Genomic DNA, 19,554 nt, shown 5'->3' with positions numbered 1-19,554 from the left:
AACGGCCCGCTGCAAATGAATCTAATAACGAATTGAACGCGCCAGCTATTTGCATAATTAATTACGACTCAATTCAGCCCTGTCAATTATTCCATGTAATCGCGAATGATTGTCGACGCACATGAACCTGGGCTACGGAAATCCCATCGATCCCCCGTACGTTTCGTTTGCTCGTTCAACGAATCGAAGAAAATACAATATGTTCTACGAATAGTAATGTACGATTTAATTACGAATAATTTTTTATTTGGCCTCGAAAAAGAACTTGTTTTACGAATACCTCGTGATTCTGAGACTTATGACGAGTCAGACTTGTTATTGTACGACAAAGGGTTAACTGCAAATTATCCAACTATGACTTTGAATCGCCTAAAACCAGTCGTGGGTCACTTGACTAAAATATAACATTCAATAAACTGCTCCACGAACGATACACTCGTACGATTTTACAACGAAGAAAGTAATCTTTCGAATGCAAATTGAATTAAATTGTAGAGAGGTGAGAATTTCTAAATCTAGATTTATGTAATCGTGGAACAAATTTGACATTTACATTCGTGATTAGCGTTCGCGATTCGATTGTCGAGAGTCGAGGGCTGTATTATTGGATTCGACGGTGAAAATTAAGATATTAGGATCGCGTTATGCGTCCTCTCGTGTCTCCTCTCGTGCAAAACCACCCTAAATTCGCTGATTCCCGCCCCGGTCGAAGCGATTCAGTCGTATTAATTACTCATAACAATATACCCTCGAGTTCTCGAGGCGTGGTTGCGGGGAAGTTGGCTCAACGAGCTCGTTCGTTCGCTGTCCCTTCTGAATTTATAACGAAAACCATTCGAGGGACGACGAGAATGGCGAATATAATTGAAGACTCTGCCGCGCGAACGAATCCATTGCTATGTCTGCCCGTGCAACGGCATTGAAAAGGCTTTAAGGATACAACGGGCGAAAGCACGCGAAATTTTAATTAACCGGCATTAATTAATAATCAAAACAAGGCTATCGACGCGAGTCTGAATAACGCGTCTTCAAAGTAGCAACGCGAACTGGTATCTCATTCGATTGAATATTTCTATCTAATTTCGTATCGACAATCTTTAACGAGGCACCGTGCAATTAAAGAAAAAATTAAATACATCTTGAAATTTTCGATAATGCTTCACGATATCGACGAAGTTCAACGAAGCAGCATCTAATTAAGGTAAAAATGACTGCCTCAATTATCTTCGATCGGTTGCTCGGCAAATATCATCAAGAACGCGAACCGTACTCACGTGCAGCGAAAAAATGTAATAAGGGTTGCGTTCGCGGGGAGAACGACGGTTTTATCGCGATCCGCGTCACGCTGATTGACGACAAATCAATAATAAATACAGTCGTAATTAGCAGTTCGGTGGTGTTCGCGAGTGAAATGCGTCGCGCATTGTTACGGGAATAAATCAACGTCAAGAGAACCGTGTCCACTAACTAATGCATCTATTGTGAAAATTATTACTTAAAAAACTAACGTAGAAGATTCTGATTACGATCGTTTATTCGAATGATAAACGACGAATGACGTATGGAAACGCGAGATAATTTGTCGCGTATTTTTCTGGATTCGCTTTCCATCGAGATCGATCAATTACTTTGGTGAATAAATTTTTATTGTCGATAATTGCCAATCGACCCCGAAAAGTGAAAAATGAATCCTCGCTACGTGAACGTGATTCGATTAATTCGGGTCGTCGAGGTATCGAAGTCGATGGAATTACGTAAATAGTACTTGGAGGGTTACGGAATAGAAGTTTCTCGCAAGAAAGGAGGGAATCGATCGACGATTCGCGTCAGAAATGTTCGTTCCAGTTGCGATTTCCGGTTAAAACGGTCTTGATCTGCATTCTACGGAAACAAACACACGCCTGAAATAGAAACTACCCGCCTGGATTCTAAAACAACTTGCGTTTTAGTTACTTATGTCGTAGTTCTCGCTGGATGAGAAATGTACAGAGCGTTTCGAAAGAAAGTGTTACCGCGAACCACGAGGGGTAGCAATCTTACTGATAATATGGTAATAATAATAAGTCTACTATATGCAGATGCAGGTTAATACTTACATTTTCCTGTTCCGTTTGAATAGAGCGTTAAACTTTGATTTATGTTTATGTGTAGCATGTATCCGTAGAGTAAAGGGCGAGATTCAGCGATAGGCTGCCATTAAATCTTCTAACTCTGTCGCGTTCGAGGTAACTAAAATCAAATGAAACTGTAATAGTGGGTTAACGCGAAAATATTCACAGTGAATTTCGCGGGGAGCAAATACTAGTTAAGTTTCTGTTTTTCATTCGGTGTGCCGTGCGTCCGAAAAATGTGTAAATCTTTTTCAAAGCTCCTTTGCAGCGTTGGGGATTAATTGGAAAAAAGGGACATGGGGGTGAAAAGCGACGAAAAACGCGACAACGACCGACGACGAAATTAGCAATTAAACGAGAATAGCCCGAATTTAATAAATCCAAATCGAAATATTATTCTTAACGAACCGGAAGAACGGTCTAGCCGTGCGCTTTGCATGAAATTTGAATACGCGATTCCGCGGCGGTGTTAATCCGTTTCGAATATTCGGTTACGTATCTCGTGTTACCTGCTACAGAGCAATTCAGTTGTACGGAACAGGTGTCGAATTCCATCTACAGTATCGAGACATTGCGTCACTTTCAGGATAATCTACGATCTCTAATTTTGAAAAATTCGCAAGCGATGCGAGAAAACGACGAATAGACCAGACACGTTAGAACTTAATTTTTTCAGACTGAAATCAATAATTTGGAAAATGTACTCGCTAACTGACACCAGAAATGCCAACGGACGTTTCTCAGTGCCATTAAATTGTCTCATGATCGTGGACTTTTGTCCGTGAGCGAACCGATGATCGACCGTGAAAAAACAGTGATTAACCATTCGTTAGATTCGATTAACATTTCCCACCGGGAATACGATGTATCGTGTCACGGATAAAAATTCACGCGTCACGTAAGCGGATTCCTGAACGACAAAATGCCATTTTTAACCCCTAATCGGTACCGTGGATCGAGCACTCTAAACACCCTCTGACTTTCACGCGACGAGGCCCCCCGCCAAGCAATTATACGATTGTTCGGAATTTTCGTTGTTATTCGATCACCCGATTGTTCGAACTCGAATGGGAAATTTTTGAAATTCGTGGAAACTTTTGTACGCAAAAATGGGAGGGTTCCGATCGAGGTAAAGTTTCGTTTTAAACCTGCTAGAGAGGTGAGAAGGCTAATGGGTAAGGAGTTGAGAATTTTATTTACGTTTAAGAGTAGGTAGTTTTGTATATTTATTATTTTACGACGTTTCGATCCTTTGTGAAAGCCTTTTCAGGCAGAAGAACGTACACAGCATTTGTTCGTTCTTCTGGAAATGAGAGGACCGAAACGTGGAACATTAAATATACAATTTACTATTTCTGAAAGTAAAATTTGCGACGTCTCTGGCAGGACGAGACGCCATAAATAGCTGTCACAGGCAACGATCAACCTCGAATGGATGTAGTTGATGGCCGAACAGTGACGTCGAAATCTATTGTTTTCGGGGACTTCCGGTCGTAATTAAGCGCGGATGTTGACAGAAGCGAATGCAACAGAGGATCCACGGTGCTCGAAGAGGGGTTGATCGGACGCGACGTGTACGATTATCGTCCTAGATGTCGGTCGATGTAACAAACTAACAGTTTCTGACAAAAACAGGATACAGGTTGCCGGCCATGCCGTGGAGCTGGCTGGGAGCGGCGGCGCCATCGGCAGCTGCAGCTGCAGCGGTCGCCGCAGCCACGGTGACCCCATCGCCTGCAGCTGCACCGCTCGTCCTTGCACCCAGGGCGGCGGCGAGACGAAGGTACAGAGACTTCTAAATATTCCGAATCCGGAAGTTGACGCGAGATTGAACGAATCCACCAGCACGATACCAACCCCCACTATCCTCGTACCACCCCTTCGAGACTCGCACAGTGTCCATTTTTGGAGAATCAATATCGAGACAGTGCTCTATAATTGGAACTTAAATTCTTAAATTTTTTTTCGGAGAAAATGGAAAATTAGCCATGATTTATATTCAAAGCTTCTCGAAAGTTTCGAAACTATCGTAACTTCGAAGGCAATCAAGATTCTCCAAACATTCGAGTATCTGTGGAGCCATTTTGGGCGAAGATTGTCTTCGAATCGATCGCGGAAAGCGGGATTTTTTAGTCGATTAATTTCGTTCCAATTGTAGAGCTTCTAAAACCAGAGTCTCCATCGAGTCTAAGAGATTGCCTAGAGGATACGGATCCCATTCTGCCTGGAAATTGTGCCAGATACGTCTCTGGCGAAAGATTACCCCCGAAGGGGATGTAAGTGTTCGACCACGTTAGTCAGCGTTCCCGTTGCCTGCTGACTTAATTAGCCATCATCGTCTAATGACCGCGCAATCGTTCGACCAGCCTGACGGATCACCCCCGGCGCGATTAGAACGAATTAATTAAAAGGATCTTCCATTTTAATTACGTCGTATCTGGTTATCGAAGGGCTCGCTCGATTCTCGGCTAATTAAACGATCTCGCGTTCCGGACGCAACCGGCCAAGAATTTATTCGCAAAGCGGCGAAAATAAAAAGTTTTAATTGCAACCGCGAGTCGGGAAATACTCGATCCTCCGTTTGGAACTTTATTTAATTTCTTTAAAATCGTATCTTTTCAAAAAGAAAATCATAAAAGACCTCTTATTTGTTCGTATAATATCTTTCATCGAAGTTGAAAGTACGAGTTTATCGTGTCTGGCCATTACTTACTATTTCTACTTCTCGGTTACAAATAAAAATTAAAGATATCGGGAAACGATCTGACCGTGGTCGAACCGTCAACAATTTCCAGTAGATTTATTTCGTTGGATGGCAATCTCCCAAGAACTGGATCACGAAAGACCCTCCCCCACCCTTTCCCCGTCTTCTTACACTTCCGTTTTTCGTACGCTTCGCCCTTTCGATTCGTTGTTCTCGACACAATAACGTTTCGTCGATGACGTTTCCGACGTCGTGCGGCTAACGATACAGCGTCGAAGGGATCTTCGATTTCGAACGACGAAACAACGCAGATCCCACGCGCGAACCGGAAGCGAACACACCGGAAACGCCCGGGGCGGCGGTTCGTCGCATTGTCGCTGGCTCGTGCACCCGAATCTTTTCTTTTCTACTTCTTTTTTTGTTTTCTTTTTGTTTTTGGTATGTTCTCCATCCCGTTCACTGTACCCAGCCACCCTCACCTTTCTCTTTGGGGCACGCATTATCGATGTTCTCACGTAATTAGCGAACACCCGACGCCGCCATTTAGGGCGGCGTTCGCGCGACAACTATCGATCTGTAGTCCTTTTGCTCCAATTTTCTACTCAGGAATTTCTACTCGATCAAAAAAAAAAAATTGCATAACAACTCAATAAAATTTCTGTTAACATTTCTATCCTTCAGTTTGGGATCTTCAGTAATGTAATCGACAACACAATGATTTTACACAGAATACTGTACTGTCTATAGCAATATTTAATATCGAACAAGCGTTTGAGAAAGGCTATTAAATTAAAAAGTAAAGCTTTGGCACAGTAGAAGTGGAATGAAAATACAAGTCTTGGACCACAGATCGGAACTGTCGCGCTGGAATTTTGCTGTTTACCATTCACACGAACCCCTCGTTTTTTGGAATGCGCCTGCTGTAAATGCATCACGCTGTTAGTCTTGTTCTTCATGCACCCAACATTGACACGTAAACGTCCCCGGCGGACGTTTAACGTCCGTTCGACTCGCGCCTAACATCACGTGCGACACTTGCACGGTAGTTTACTGTTAATACCTCCCGTTGTTGTTGTTGACTGTTGTTGTTACTGTTGCTCGTTGTACACAGTTTTGCTAGCCTAACCAGCAGCGCCAGTGTTTCACTTCGCACTAATCTATAAATTTCTCGAAGAGATCCGTAGCTGAGGAGTAGCTCACGAAATTTGCAAACGCTTGGTTATTTTTTTTAATTAAAAAAGAAGAATATTCGTAATATCGTTACTTGACTTCTCCATTCGAAGAAGTGAAATTACGAAGCAACGTTAGGACAATGAGCAGGAAAACGAGGCTTTGAAAATGTTATTATCAAATCGGATTAAATTCACGCAATAATTAACGAAGTGATGACCCATGAGAGTGGATTTAAATTTTCATCAATTTCAACGACGATCGTGTTAATCTAATCGCGTTTATAGTTCGAAGTAATATTTTCGATCACGGATGAAATTCAAAAGCGAACTTTATTCGGTTGAACGAATCGGTAATCCTATTTACAAATCCAATATGTCTATATGCTATTTAAAATCTATTAAAAGTAATGGGTACCAAAAGCTCGATCTCTTCGAGAACGCATTGTAGAAGCGACGTTAGATCGCTGAGTCGAACGAGGTGACGGCGCAGACAAAAGGTAGGCAGAAATCAGTTTTTATTGCAACCGTGGGCGGATCGAAGGATCCATGGATCGAGACGGAACGACCTCGTCGAAGAGGCGATCTCTTCCTAATTGTCGCTCGAAACGACGAGCTTCCTCGTCAGGGTTCTCGAGCGACTAAAGCTCGTTCTTTTTACGAGCAATCGTCGATCGGAGCACCTAGGACCGTACAACGGCGTTCTCGAGCCCGGGTGCATCTTGTCTTTCGCTTCCAGAAGCTTGTCTTCCCTCCCCGCGAGGCTGAAAGATCGTTTCTCCGCGAGTTTCTCGCTCGAGTCGAATACGAGCGACTCTATTCGCAGCTTATGAGTCGGTGAAACGGAAGTAGCGGGTACTTTCCCGTGTTTACGGTTGCTTGAGCACTCGCCACGTGAAAGGTAATGGAAAGTAGCGTCCTCAACCCGCCATTTTCACCCCGAAAACCAAACGAGAGTATGATCCCATCGAACATTCGTATATATTCGAGAGAATTTTTATTGGAACAGTAGATCTCTCTGTTTCAGTTCGTATTATATTTGCTGCATTATTATTTTCCATTCTTTTAATTATGCGTTTTATTATCAAACGTGAGTGTTGTTATTTCCATTTATGGGTCCAGATGGGCCTCACATTCGATAATAAAACGTACAATTAAAAAAAGAACAGAAAATAATAATACCAAGACTGACCAGAACAGAAAGAGCCTGTCGCGACTGTACACCATCACTATCAATGTATTAATCTGTGATATTTAAACGTGGATGTAAATTCCTTGTCCAAACACTATTGACGATCTTTCGAAATCTGTAATTGAAAAATCCTCCGCGATGGCGGGTCACGCGGGCGTCAAACCGGATTTGCAATTCACCTGTGTCGTTCTCTGCATCCACGTAGCTCGTTGACCCACATCCCTCTACTTCTATCCACTCGATTCTACGTGCACCGAAGTACCCGCTACTCCCAGCGTGTCACCTGGCAGCCGGCTGTTCTTTGAACTGCGTCTTCGACCTCTGTCTGCTGTCCTGCAGACATATCAAGGCCACGTAGATCAAAGAACAGGGCAGCAGCATGCCGAACAGTATGCACAGGATCATCCTGCAAGCGAGACTGGTGCACAGTCGTCTGCAGCGATCCAGAAAGATCGCCTTCCAGGAGGCTTGATCGTTTGCGCCCGGTTCCACGATCCGTTCCTCGATCTGGAACCTGACCATGGAGGTTTTCGGTCTCCTCGAAGCACTGGTCCTCATGATCGACTTGGGCAATTGTGTCGCTTCCTCTGAACACCCGGGTAGTTGTTCCAAGTCTTTGACGCACTCTTCGAAACAATCCGGAAGATCGACGGACGTCGAGAACACGCAGGAATCCGGATCCTCCGGTTGGGGCTCCTTCTCGCCGATTAGGAAACGCCACCACCTCCGAGCGATCTTCTCCAGTCTGTTATCGTTCGGTGTCATTATCTCCCGCCAATTTCCTCGCGTCCAAACGGACGAATCGTCATGTCGCGCGTAGGATCCCTCGGAAGAACTCTTCCTCGAGGAAGGTCTTCAGAACGATCTTCTAGCGATCTTCGTTCCCTGAAATTCGGTCTCAAGGTTTGCCAGAACTATCGTCTCGTCGCCGTTTATTGTCTCAATGAAAAGGTAGCAAAATGGCTGCATCCAGGACCAGCGAAACGGCACTGGCCGGACTCACCGTGTACCACGACGAAAAGGTAGGCTTGCATTGGCATGTGCGTCTGTGTGTGTTGTTGCAGCAGCGGCGCTGAGAGGTGTAGCCATCCAACGGGGAAGAGTGAGCGCTGCGAGGGCGGCTTTCCCGACAACCGCGGCCGCGTTGGCCCTCGCCAGGAACCCAGGGCCGCTCGCAGCTGCAGCCGCGGCCACGGCCCTGCATCCCTTCGCACCCGCGTAAGTAGACGTCTTCGAGGACGCCTCGACAGACGATTGATCCTCCGCGAGGGTAACTCGATCGCGAATGGCTGCTAAAAATTTAACACGCGCTTCAGAATATAACATTTTATACGAAGTGATAAAAACGAGGAATGCAATCACAAATCACTGGCCACACATTATATTTGCGGCAAAATTAAACTAGTTTTATGGGGTTTTTCTCACTTTACGAGGTCAAGGAACAACTTTTCCAATATTGTTAGACTTTCTACATATTCTCGACTAAAATACGCGTTATTTGCTTCTTGAAACATTAAAATCCGTCAATCCGTTCAGAAATTATGACGTTTTAAAGATACGCATGAAATTTCAGTGAAACATATCAATATATGGTCAGACATTGTATTTTCGGTAAAGAATTTTTTTCTCAAAAATGCGTAAGAATTCGGGGGTGTGTCTATTCACCAAAAGTGATTGTAATTGACCCCCGCAGTTAAAAATAATTTTTTTGGAACGATTTAAAATTTTTTTTATTTTGCCAAAAAATTTGTCCACCCTCCTGAATTTTTTTCTCAAAAATGGTTAGGATTTCTGGGGTAGGTGTATTTACCAAAAGTGATTGTAATTGACCCCCGCAGTTAAAAATAATTTTTTTGGAACGATTTGAAATTTTTTTTATTTTGCCAAAAAATTTGTCCACCCTCCTGAATTTTTTTCTCAAAAATGGTTAGGATTTCGGGGGTAGGTGTATTTACCAAAAATGATTGTAATTGACCCCTGCAGTTAAAAGTAATTTTTTTAGAACGATTTGAAATTTTAATGATGCCGAACACCCTGTATATCAATTTAGTGTTACTCTTATCTTAGCTACCAAAGAACTAAATAGAATAAAAAGCAGATTAAATAGCGCGATAAATGCTAACCTCAACTGCAGTGATAACGTTTGATGCGTCGAGCCAGAGGGAGCAGCGATCGGGCAATAACGGGTGTTTCAATCAAAAGAAATTTACACCTCGCTCTCCATACCCCGTCGACGGGTTTAATTATTAGGTTTCATAGAGTCGATCGACGCGGGGCAAAAATTCCAGCCGTGCCCCGAGGATCATCGAGCGTCATCGAAACCCAGCCACGCGTCGAGTTACCCGCTGCGATCAGCTGCACGTGTCACGCTCGTTAGCACGCTTGTCGAAATCACCGCACCAGCATGCACCGATTTAACCTTTGCGCCGCGTGAACAAGCACGATGTTTTTTCCAGAACCCCCAATCGAACCTACAACGAACTGTGGTCCTTCTTCTAGCAAACGGCTTTGATCGGTGACCCACGTGAACACGACACGCGAATTTGCAAAATTATTCTACGAGGTTATCGTAATCTGACACCTTCGCGACTCGCGAGAAAATCGAACGTCGCCTCGATCGTTTCTCTCGCAATTATTTGAGACGACTTTGATAGTATAAATTAAATGAACGCGAACGTGACTTTGAAACGATTCGAATAAGTTCATCAGGATTTAATGCGCTCGTATAAAAATTTGAAAAGGCATTTCGCGCGTCGATAAATAACTAGTCATCGATAAAACAAGTCCGTCGCGGAATGGAGAGGATAAAAGGATCGGGGAGATTTTTCACGGCGCGATCGGTCGATCGTTTCGTCATCGATCAAGCTTGGAGAACTTTATTACTTACGAATGAAAGTAACGGTCGAGACAGGTGATTCACTGGCACGGTTCAGCGACACGCGACGCGTCTGAATCGTTCGTTTCACCATTCAGAGATCTCGTCGCGTCGTGGTTCAGGGCACCCACCAATCATCGCGTTTTCAGACGAAGGACCGTGGACGCCCCGTGATTTATGAATTATCGTTGACTTTACTGGAAACGCCAGATAACGAGCGACGAGGCAAAGTTAACGAGGATCAACCGGTGATGGACGAGAAAATTTAATCTAGCGTCCGCGAAACCGTTAACCGATCCCCGGTGTTCTCCCACGGAAACAGAAAATTCGGGATTCCGACGGGGAAAAATTAATGTCGCGATGCAAATTCTGAAACTCTCGTTGTTCGAACGAGCATCGAACGATAAATCGAAATTAAATCTCTCTTGCCAAAAATTTAAAGGTAATTTAAACGATTTCAATAGTTTGATATAGAAATACTGTTCCTATTTTGTATCAATAAATCCTTCATTCGACGCGAATAAAGTTTTATTTGAAATGCTTTTGCGTTAATCTATCAACATCGGCTCAAATATCGTGGCAATTGATTCACGATTCTGTTTATATACGAATTCGCTGATCAATTCCACGGTTCGAAACGTCGAACGAAAAAAGTTACAAAAATATTTAACCAGTTAGCCTTACCGACAAATTCTCTAGGATTGTTTAAATAAAACGCGGTACATTTATTTTTTTATTTTTTGACATTTTCAATATCAACTCGTTCTTTACAATACCGATTGAGAATCGATGGTTTCGAGGGAGAAAATCGGGACCCCGGTGATGGACGGTAAATACGTCGACGATGAAAGACGTTATCGAGGCTCGAATCGCGTTTTCAGCCTCGTAATTTGATCGAGCACGGTTCTTTCGTTCTCGATCGAACGGACGAGAAATATTCGTCGAGCCCCGGGGAACAATGTCCCCTCGATGGAATGGCAAAGTTAAACCGGATCCTTCGATGCTGTATTGTTGGCCGTCGAACTCAAATCGAGTTTCAGGCATCGACGAATCGTCTGGAAAACGGAAGGCACCGACGACAAAGATCGAATTCCGTTTCAAATATGGCGAGTGCAGTCCTCGTTCGCTGGAATTTCGACTCCAGCTTCCGATTTTTGCCAAATGTACCGCGAAACGTCGAACGGGTGGCTCGATCGCGCCTGTGCAGGCATTCGAATCTCCAAGAAATCGTACGAATTTACGAGCATTTCATTTTACAGAAGGGTTCGCGATTGGTATTTTCTACAGGAAACAGAATATCGTCAATATTGCAATTTAATAAAATTGTAACGAATGTACGGATGATTTGAATGCCCGTTCGAGAGCGACGAAAAGAAATTCAGTTCTGGTTGCAAGGCATTCGAGTCGAACGCAGTCGATGTTACTTACGTTTGTGATTTTTATTTTTCAGTGTTTATTACGACCCGTTCCTAGCAGCGCACGCAGCGACGCAGGATCCCAACTACAGGCTGCAGGTGAGACGACGTTTCCCTGACTTTCCGCCGGAAATTGTTACCCGTGCTCTGTTTCCGGCACCGGCGCGCCCCGACGAATGGGTTTTTAATTAAATCGAGCTACGCCTCGGGCCTGATTGAAACGTCAGCGCGGTTAATCGATCACCTTTCAGACGTTGCCGTTGGATTATCGGGAATTAATTGGTAAACGAACCCGCACGATCGTCGACCGTGTATCGATTTCCCTCGATATCGGCGAAAATTGACTGGGATGGGGGCTCGAAAAATCGAAATTAATAAGAATTTCCGACTGTCAATTATGGGTCCTAATTTATTACGTCGGTGGGTTAAGTCGTTATTGGAGAAACGTGAAATATTGGATTATGTTTCGTTCTTTTGTTTGATGCCGGCGTTACGAGGTAACGAAAAATTCTTCAACGATGTATTAAAAATTAATTAACTCGTGCCTATTGGTGTTCGCTGACTGGGCGCTGGAAAACTCGATTAACGAGGGAATAAAGGGCCCCGTTTCCGTGGAACAATGGCAGCCCCCCGAGAAACGGTACTCGACTGAACGCGACGGGATACACTCGAGGAAAAATTTAATTGTTACCGGACTGAAAGGCTCGAGATCGATGGACGGTTCGATCCGCGACGCTCGAGGGCGTCGTCGATCGGGGAACAGAGCGCGCGGTATTCGCAAAAAAAAAAAACAAAAGGAACAAAGAAATAAAAAAAAAAAAATAAATAAACAAGTGGAAAATAGAACAGAGAGAAATGAAGGCACAGAAATATATTGACTAAAGTCTGCAACTGTTCCGGACCCGTTTAGCTGGAATGGCCTCAAGCAACAGCTGACGTTAGTTGACACGTTTTGCCAGGCTTGCACACACACGCGAAACGCAGAGAAACCGATAACAATTACGCCGTTCCTATCACGTGCTCCGCGTTCTTTCATCTATCGTACGCCTCTCTCCACCCTCGCCTGCATTGCATTTTTTTTCTCTCTCTCTCGACCCTATCCGCGCGCGTTTTCCACCCCCTGCGAATCTCGCCGAGACATCTGAGCGGGTTAGAGAAACGCGGAAAATTCGCCGGAGCGGGGAGGGGGGGGGGCGCGAACAAGCTGGGAGAAACGAGCAACGCTATCGTTCTCGAGCTTCCACGTATGAAAATTAATTTCGAACCGTCCATATTTGTTTCGCGAATTCTCGCGTGAAAAACCGCGCGCGATGATCCCCGGAATTCATTTTGTACGCGACGAAAATTATCGGGAGATTTCAGCGGGAATTACACCGTGAAATATACAATTGATCGTTTATTATTATTTATATATTTTGCGTGTCGCAATGGCGAATTAACAAATAGAAGTATTTGGGTACTGTTTTATTTTGGCATGGTCGTTTTTAAATTGCTCCTGACCAATGGATTTTGTTTTTGAAAATCAGAATTTCATTTATTTTAGCGACACGGATTAAAAAGGGGCTCCAGCATCGACTTTGTCAGAAAGAAATTGAATAAATATCACGATCAAACGTTTATTCTATTTTTTGATTCGCCACTGCGACTGGTCTGGTCGAAAGAGGGATGAAAACAATAACGTACCGCGCACAAATATCAACGATACTATTTACCGAATATTTTCCTACGCGTACGAATCAATTGCTTTTGTCGGGCGACGAATGAATTTCCACCGGGAATAAAATACGCGAGAAATTCTGATTCCTTTTTCCGTTTGCATTTTCGCGGAAAATGGGCGCCGTTCGACACGCTCGAGCCTTCGAATACTATTACAAAGTCACGAAAGAACTATGGACGCTGCAAAATCTGTTTGATCGAGATCAATTTGTCCAGATCAATTCGTCCCTAACATCGCACCCTGTCGCGTCACACGAGATCTCACAGCATGCCGTTGCATTTTGTCGCCTGATTTCTCGCGCTCCTTCATCTTTCTCCGCCTCTTTTCATACTTCTTCATCGTTTCACGTTCGACGTCGACGCAAAGCGTCGAAAGCTCACGCACACGAAATCGATTTTAAGCGATAAACGCCGACGTCTCGGCCACCCGGTATGTCTGGCCGAATCTCTTTTCAGGTTTGCCGTTTGTGTTTCAGGCTAAAGCGCCCGCCCTGGAGGTAGGAATTTTAAGGGTTCGCCCCGTGAACTTTCTTCATCCGTTGTTTGTCTGTTTTTTCAAATCCTCCCCTCCGTCTTCTTTTCTTCGTTCTCCCTGGTTTTTTACTTTCACATTTGGACGCCGGTCAGGAGTGCTCACCGATCGTCGAGGCATCGCTCGATCCGTGTTTCTCTGCTGATGTCCCGAATGTTTTTCTCTTTTTTTTTTCTTTCTTTTCATTTCTATCGGTAAAGAGTTGCTGTTCCGTAAAAACGTTCGGTACTCGAACGACCGTGCACCGACCACAGACTCGTCGCAGCCACCCCCCACCCACTCGCTTCTTATTTCTGTTCTGCGCTTCCCTCGAGTGTGTTTTACCCCCGTTGGAACGATGTAATGCATGCACTTTGTAGCATTTGATTTTTAGCGTTGTCGTAGAGTATATCTTCGATGTTCACGATCGGTAGATTTCACGAGACATTCATAGGAATACAATAATTAATTATGGTTTGGCTCCCTCGAAGCGTACGCGATGGAAGTATTTTCTTTCTTGAATTTTAAATATATCACGTTTGCATCTTTCCCAGGTAATTTTAATTTCTCGGGGTAGAAAGATGACAAAGTTTCGAGTCGACTCCTTTGCGCGCGCTTCGACAGCAAATTTATGTTTCGCCGGAGGAATTCGTAGCGCGAAATAGTTGAAAACTTGGCCGCCGCGAATAGTTTCGAAGTCGTGAATCGTTGCAATTTATTAAACGTCCCGAATAGTTCGCGTCGCGGGACATCGACGCGCGTAAAAATGACGCGTAACCGTTCGAGGGAACATCCCCTATTCGAGAAACGTCGAGAGTTTCTTCGTGTTCCGTTTCATACTTTCCCGAGGATTGAAATTGGTGAGCACTCCGCCCGACCCCGGCGAGTATTTTAGAAAGAGTTCTTTAGCTAGTTTAGAGTTCATCCCCATTTCCACGGACTCCACAACCCCCTCTCAGAATTAGTTCTACCCAGCGACTTAGTCGAGAATCCTGGTTCTCGGTTTCGACGGAAACGTCGACGGAATTTTACGATGACTCGATGGTCTGATGATAAATAATAGGAAGGGATTCGAATTCTATGTGCAAAATTTTTATTTAAATTAACGAAGGTTCGAAGTTCTTTGACCGTCGAGTTTCGCGTGATTTTCCGCCCTTAGAAACCTTTCGCTCTAGGTGATTTCGCTGTGTGCATACGTAGCTCGAACGATCGAGTTCGCAGACGATTGTTTACAACTCGGCGACAGTTTCATCCCTCCACGTAGAACCGTTTCCGCGAGAGTTGTCGCGCGTAGGAGGCATGTTTCCCTTAGAAACGTCAGAAACGGTTTACGACGCGTGTAAACAATAAGCGACTTTAATAAAATTCGAGTTCGGGCCACGGGGACCCCGACTGTCCTTTGACCAAGAATTTCTAATTAAACTTTCCACATTGCAATATCGCGCAAAATATCTTCCGAGTGTACCGTTCGGTTTTTTATTTTTGCCAAAAGGAAGGTAACGGAGTCAAACCCTGAGAACGATATTAAAATCGCCGACACATTTTACGATGCTAGAAATCGTACATTAGGTTCGTTTAAATTATTTTTAAAGTGCAATTTTTATTCCGATTCTACGGTCTCGCGGGAGCAAAATGGTTTGTTCGCGATCGTTCGCCGAGGGATGAAATTGTGAACGAAGCACGAACCCCTGGGGGGAGGGGGGCGATCCTCGACGTCGGAAATTCCGTCGTAAATTTCGTAGCGTCGCACGTGCGTCGAATCGCGGTCACGGAATTTTCGCGGCTAATTTCCGAGGGTTCGCGCGACGCCAGGCGTCGATTCCCTTCCGTTTGGGGAGGCGCGTTCCGGTCGACCACGAAACCGGACCCACCGTCGGGGATCTTCCTGCTCGTCGGAGGATTTACGAGCTTCCAGGAAGCAGTCGACCGCCTCGGACCCACCCGGAGCCTTCATAAATCAACGTCGCGTCATTTCACGCGTACGACAGCTCCATTCCGGCGGAGCTAGACGTCTTCGACGCACGTAACGAGGCGTCGTTCGTATGTGGGCCACGTTTCGTTGTTCTTGGGGACCGGAAACGACCCGGTTATTAGCTCGAAAGGAACGAGGGAGAAAGGGGTACGAGTTTCAGCGAGTCTCTTAAAAGGGGATGAAACTTTACATTCGATGGAACTGTATTCGGTAATTATTTACCTCAGGGGACGTGAACTCCGATTTTGATATCCGATTACATACAGGGTGTTCGGCCAACCCTGGGAAAAATTTTAATGGGAGATTCTAGAGGCCAAAATAAGACGAAAATCAAGAATATCAATTTTTCGATCGTGGCTTCATTAAAAAGTTATTAAAAAATTAAATTAAAAAATATCAAATCATTCTGAAAAAATTATTTTTAGTTGTGGGAATCCACTACAATCATTTTTGATTAATATACATGCCCCTGAAATACTATCCACTTTCGAGAAAAAAATACAGGAAGGTGCCTAAATTTTTCGGTGAAAAAAAAAATTTTCAAATCGTTCTGAAAAAATTATTTTTAGTTGCAACAGTTAATTACAATCATTTTTGGTGAATAGACATACCCCCGAAATCCTAACCACTTTCGAGAAAAAAATTCCTTACGGAAAATCTAATGTGAGGTCAGAAATGCTACTCCGAAATTTGATGCGAATCTTTAAAACATCATAACTTCCGAACGAATTGACGGATTTTAATGTTCAAAAAGGCAAACGACGCGTATTTTAGTGTAGAATATGTAGAAATTATAAAAATATTTGGAAAGTTGGTCCTTGACCCCGCAAAACGAGAAAAACCCCATAAAAATGGTCCAATTTTCAAACTGCCATAACTCCCACAATAGTGAATATATTTCAATGAAACTTTTTTCTGAAGTAGAGTCCATGGGTACCTACAAAAAAGTATTACACAACTTTTCTGTAAGGCGTCAAACAAAATTATTAAAAATGGAAAAGGAATTTTTAAGAAAAATCGACAGGGGGTAGGTGCCTAAATTTTTCGACGAAAAAAAAAATTTTCAAATCGTTCTGAAAAAATTATTTTCGCTTGCAGGGGTCAATTACAATCATTTTTGGTGAATAGACATACCCCCGAAATCCTAACCACTTTTGAGAGAAAAATTCCTTACGGAAAACCTAAACCAGGCTAGAAATGCTACTCCGAAATTTGATGCGAATCTTTAAAACATTATAACTTCCGAACGGATTGACGGATTTTAATGTTCAAAAAGGCAAATTACGCGTATTTTGATGGAGAATATGTACAAATCGCAAAAATATTCGAAAAGTTGGTCCTTGACCCCGCAAAATGAGAAAAACCCCATAAAAATGGTCCAATTTTCAAACAGCCATAACTCCTACAATAGTGAATATATTTCAATGGAACTTTTTTCTAAAGTAGAGCCCATGAGTACCTACAAAAAAGTATTAGACAACTTTTCTGTAAGGCGTCAAACAAAATTATTAAAAATGGAAAAGGAATTTTTAAGGAAAATCGACAGGGGGTAGGTGCTGAAATTTTTCAGCGAAAAAAAAATTTTCAAATCGTTCTAAAAAAATTATTTTCGCTTGCAGGGGTCAATTGTAATCATTTTTGGTCAATAGACCTACCCCCGAAATCCTACCCATTTTCTAGAAAAAAATTCAGTCCTGGCGGAACTTCAAACGTTAATAACTTTTTAACGAAGCCTCCATCAACAAATTATTATTCTTGATTTTCGTCTTATTTTGGCCTCTAGAATCTCCCATTAAAATTTTTCCCAAGGGTGGCCGAACACCCTGTATAATCACCACACGGCCTTGGTTTCTGAAATATTCGTAAAATTCCTTGAGACCCCTGAAGTAACTAATTACTCTGTATTCTTTTTCTTGTAATATTCTGGGTACAAAAGTGGGAGGCTACGAAGTAGGGATAATTTCCGGGTCCAGGTGTCTGTCGTGAGTCCGTGAAATAAAATTTCCTCGATTTTCAATTCCCAGATGTCGATGGGGAGGGTTTTCTAATCGGGAAATTCATCTCGCCGCGACTCGGGAGTGTTCGACACAAAGGGAGGGCAATAAGTCCCGTAAAATCCCGGGTATTCGTCGAGAAAGGTTAAATAATTTCCGCGCGGGGCCAAACAGCTGAACAGGCCAGCGCGAGAGTCACTTGACCCACATACTCCCGCACGAAATATCCGGCCGAAATCGCGCGGCGAGTAACGCGTCCCCGCGTTTTCGGGAATCGTCCGTGTCCCAAATACCCGCGTCGATGTTTTTCTCGTTCCGCGACGCCGGATTTCCTTTCCACCCTCGTGGCTACACCCCCGTCGAACAACAACCGTCCCGGAGTCGCGGAAAACTTCTCCGGCGCCGTCGAAGCTCGTGTTTTCGTCGCGTGCACACTCTCGTTACTTCCCAACCGCGTCGAGAATTGTTATTGCAAGTTTCGCGCCACCGGGATGAACGATCCGGACCGAAGTCATCCCTTGTTTCCTTCGACGATCTCGATTCGCGACTTCCGTGCAAAAAGACTCCGTATCTGTTACTGCGAAGTGGACGAAATTTTGATCCTAAAATTTCTTTGACGTTTTTACTACTCGTAAGAAAGATGGCTTTGTTTGACACTTTGACTGCCACGTCACCCATATATGGGTGACAAGACTTTCCCAATATGGAACTAAAACAATTCATTCTGAAATTGAAATGTTAAATGAATTTGAATAGGACGAAGTTTAAATTATGCAATTTACAATTGTCTAAAATCGAAGTTTTGGTGTGGCGATCAAAGTGTTAAACTTCGGTAGCGCCTGGAATATGGTGATTTTTAGCATGATCTCTCGAGAATTAAATATTGAGAGCAAAAGCGGAAGTTAACGAAGAACTCGAAAGGGAGATTGGAATTGGTTTTTGGACGAGAATTTCGTACCATAATCTGTGGAGGAAATTGTATTAATAATGGACTCGCAGAAGCAATTGCCCTGTATAATTCAGTCACCCCTTCCTTTTGAGAAAAATTTACATTTCTCAGGATTCCCCGACAATTCCATTGTCTCGATTTCAGACACATACTAATATTTTACCCCGAGCCGTTTCGAGGAGGTCTATTATTTACGAGGAGTTCACTTAATACTCAGAAAAGAAACCGTGTCCCTCGCGGAGCAATCATTAATCACCCCTCTGAGAAACGCGCGCCTGTTCCGGAGAAGGGCGTTTCCTCGTCGTGGAAACTGGAGGATGGACCATTTTGTATCCCTCGAACTGTCGTCGGGTCGAAAAGAATCACAAGAGTTCTATACAACTCTAATTTAAATGAGTTATAATCACATTTTAGGTTTCTGTTACCGTACTATTTAAATTTATGAAATTTTAAGAAAATGTACACACAGAGATTTGAATGTTACGGGAAGGGAATTAATTTTAAGGGACGACGGGGATTTTCGAGAGAACCTTAAGGGCAAACGAAAGAAACGACTTTGTCGATTATTCCAAGGAAATGTTCCGGGCGTAGTTTTCGCGCGGGACGGTGAGGTTTCGTTCAAGAAATATTAAAAATTCGAAGAGCTTTCTGCCGGGGGCCGAGAGTAATGTAATTCGGGGATTACCGGCGCGGGACGAGAAGTTTCATAAAACGGGGCGAAAGTAAGAGCGGAATTTAATTTCGGTGTGCTTAAGTGCACTTCGCGGGGGCGGGAGAGAAGGAGGGAGAAGGAGAGGGGTGCTTCGATCGGAAGAATGGTAATGCCATGGAAATCTCGAGGCACCGAGGGGCGTCGCGATGCATCGCTATGAAAATAGAACTACAAGACCGTCCCAGAAACCGCGGCGATATTTCGGAATTTAAAATCGGAATTACCGCTCGCGAC

At 43.7% G+C, this 19,554-nt stretch overlaps 1 protein-coding gene across 1 annotated transcript in view; it reads left to right on the top strand.

The window, feature by feature from the left end:
* Nucleotides 1-19,554, top strand: part of LOC143344543 (uncharacterized) — a 331,445-nt gene that overhangs the window by 301,300 nt on the left and 10,591 nt on the right. The window contains 3 exon segments of the mRNA XM_076770680.1: nucleotides 8,241-8,394; nucleotides 11,502-11,565; nucleotides 12,377-12,403. Coding sequence (XP_076626795.1) covers nucleotides 8,241-8,394; nucleotides 11,502-11,565; nucleotides 12,377-12,403 — 245 coding nt within the window.

Source organism: Colletes latitarsis, chromosome 8 (assembly GCF_051014445.1).
Source record: "Colletes latitarsis isolate SP2378_abdomen chromosome 8, iyColLati1, whole genome shotgun sequence".
NCBI classification, from domain to species: Eukaryota; Metazoa; Arthropoda; class Insecta; order Hymenoptera; family Colletidae; genus Colletes; species Colletes latitarsis.
This window is presented reverse-complemented; position numbering and strand designations above follow the sequence as displayed.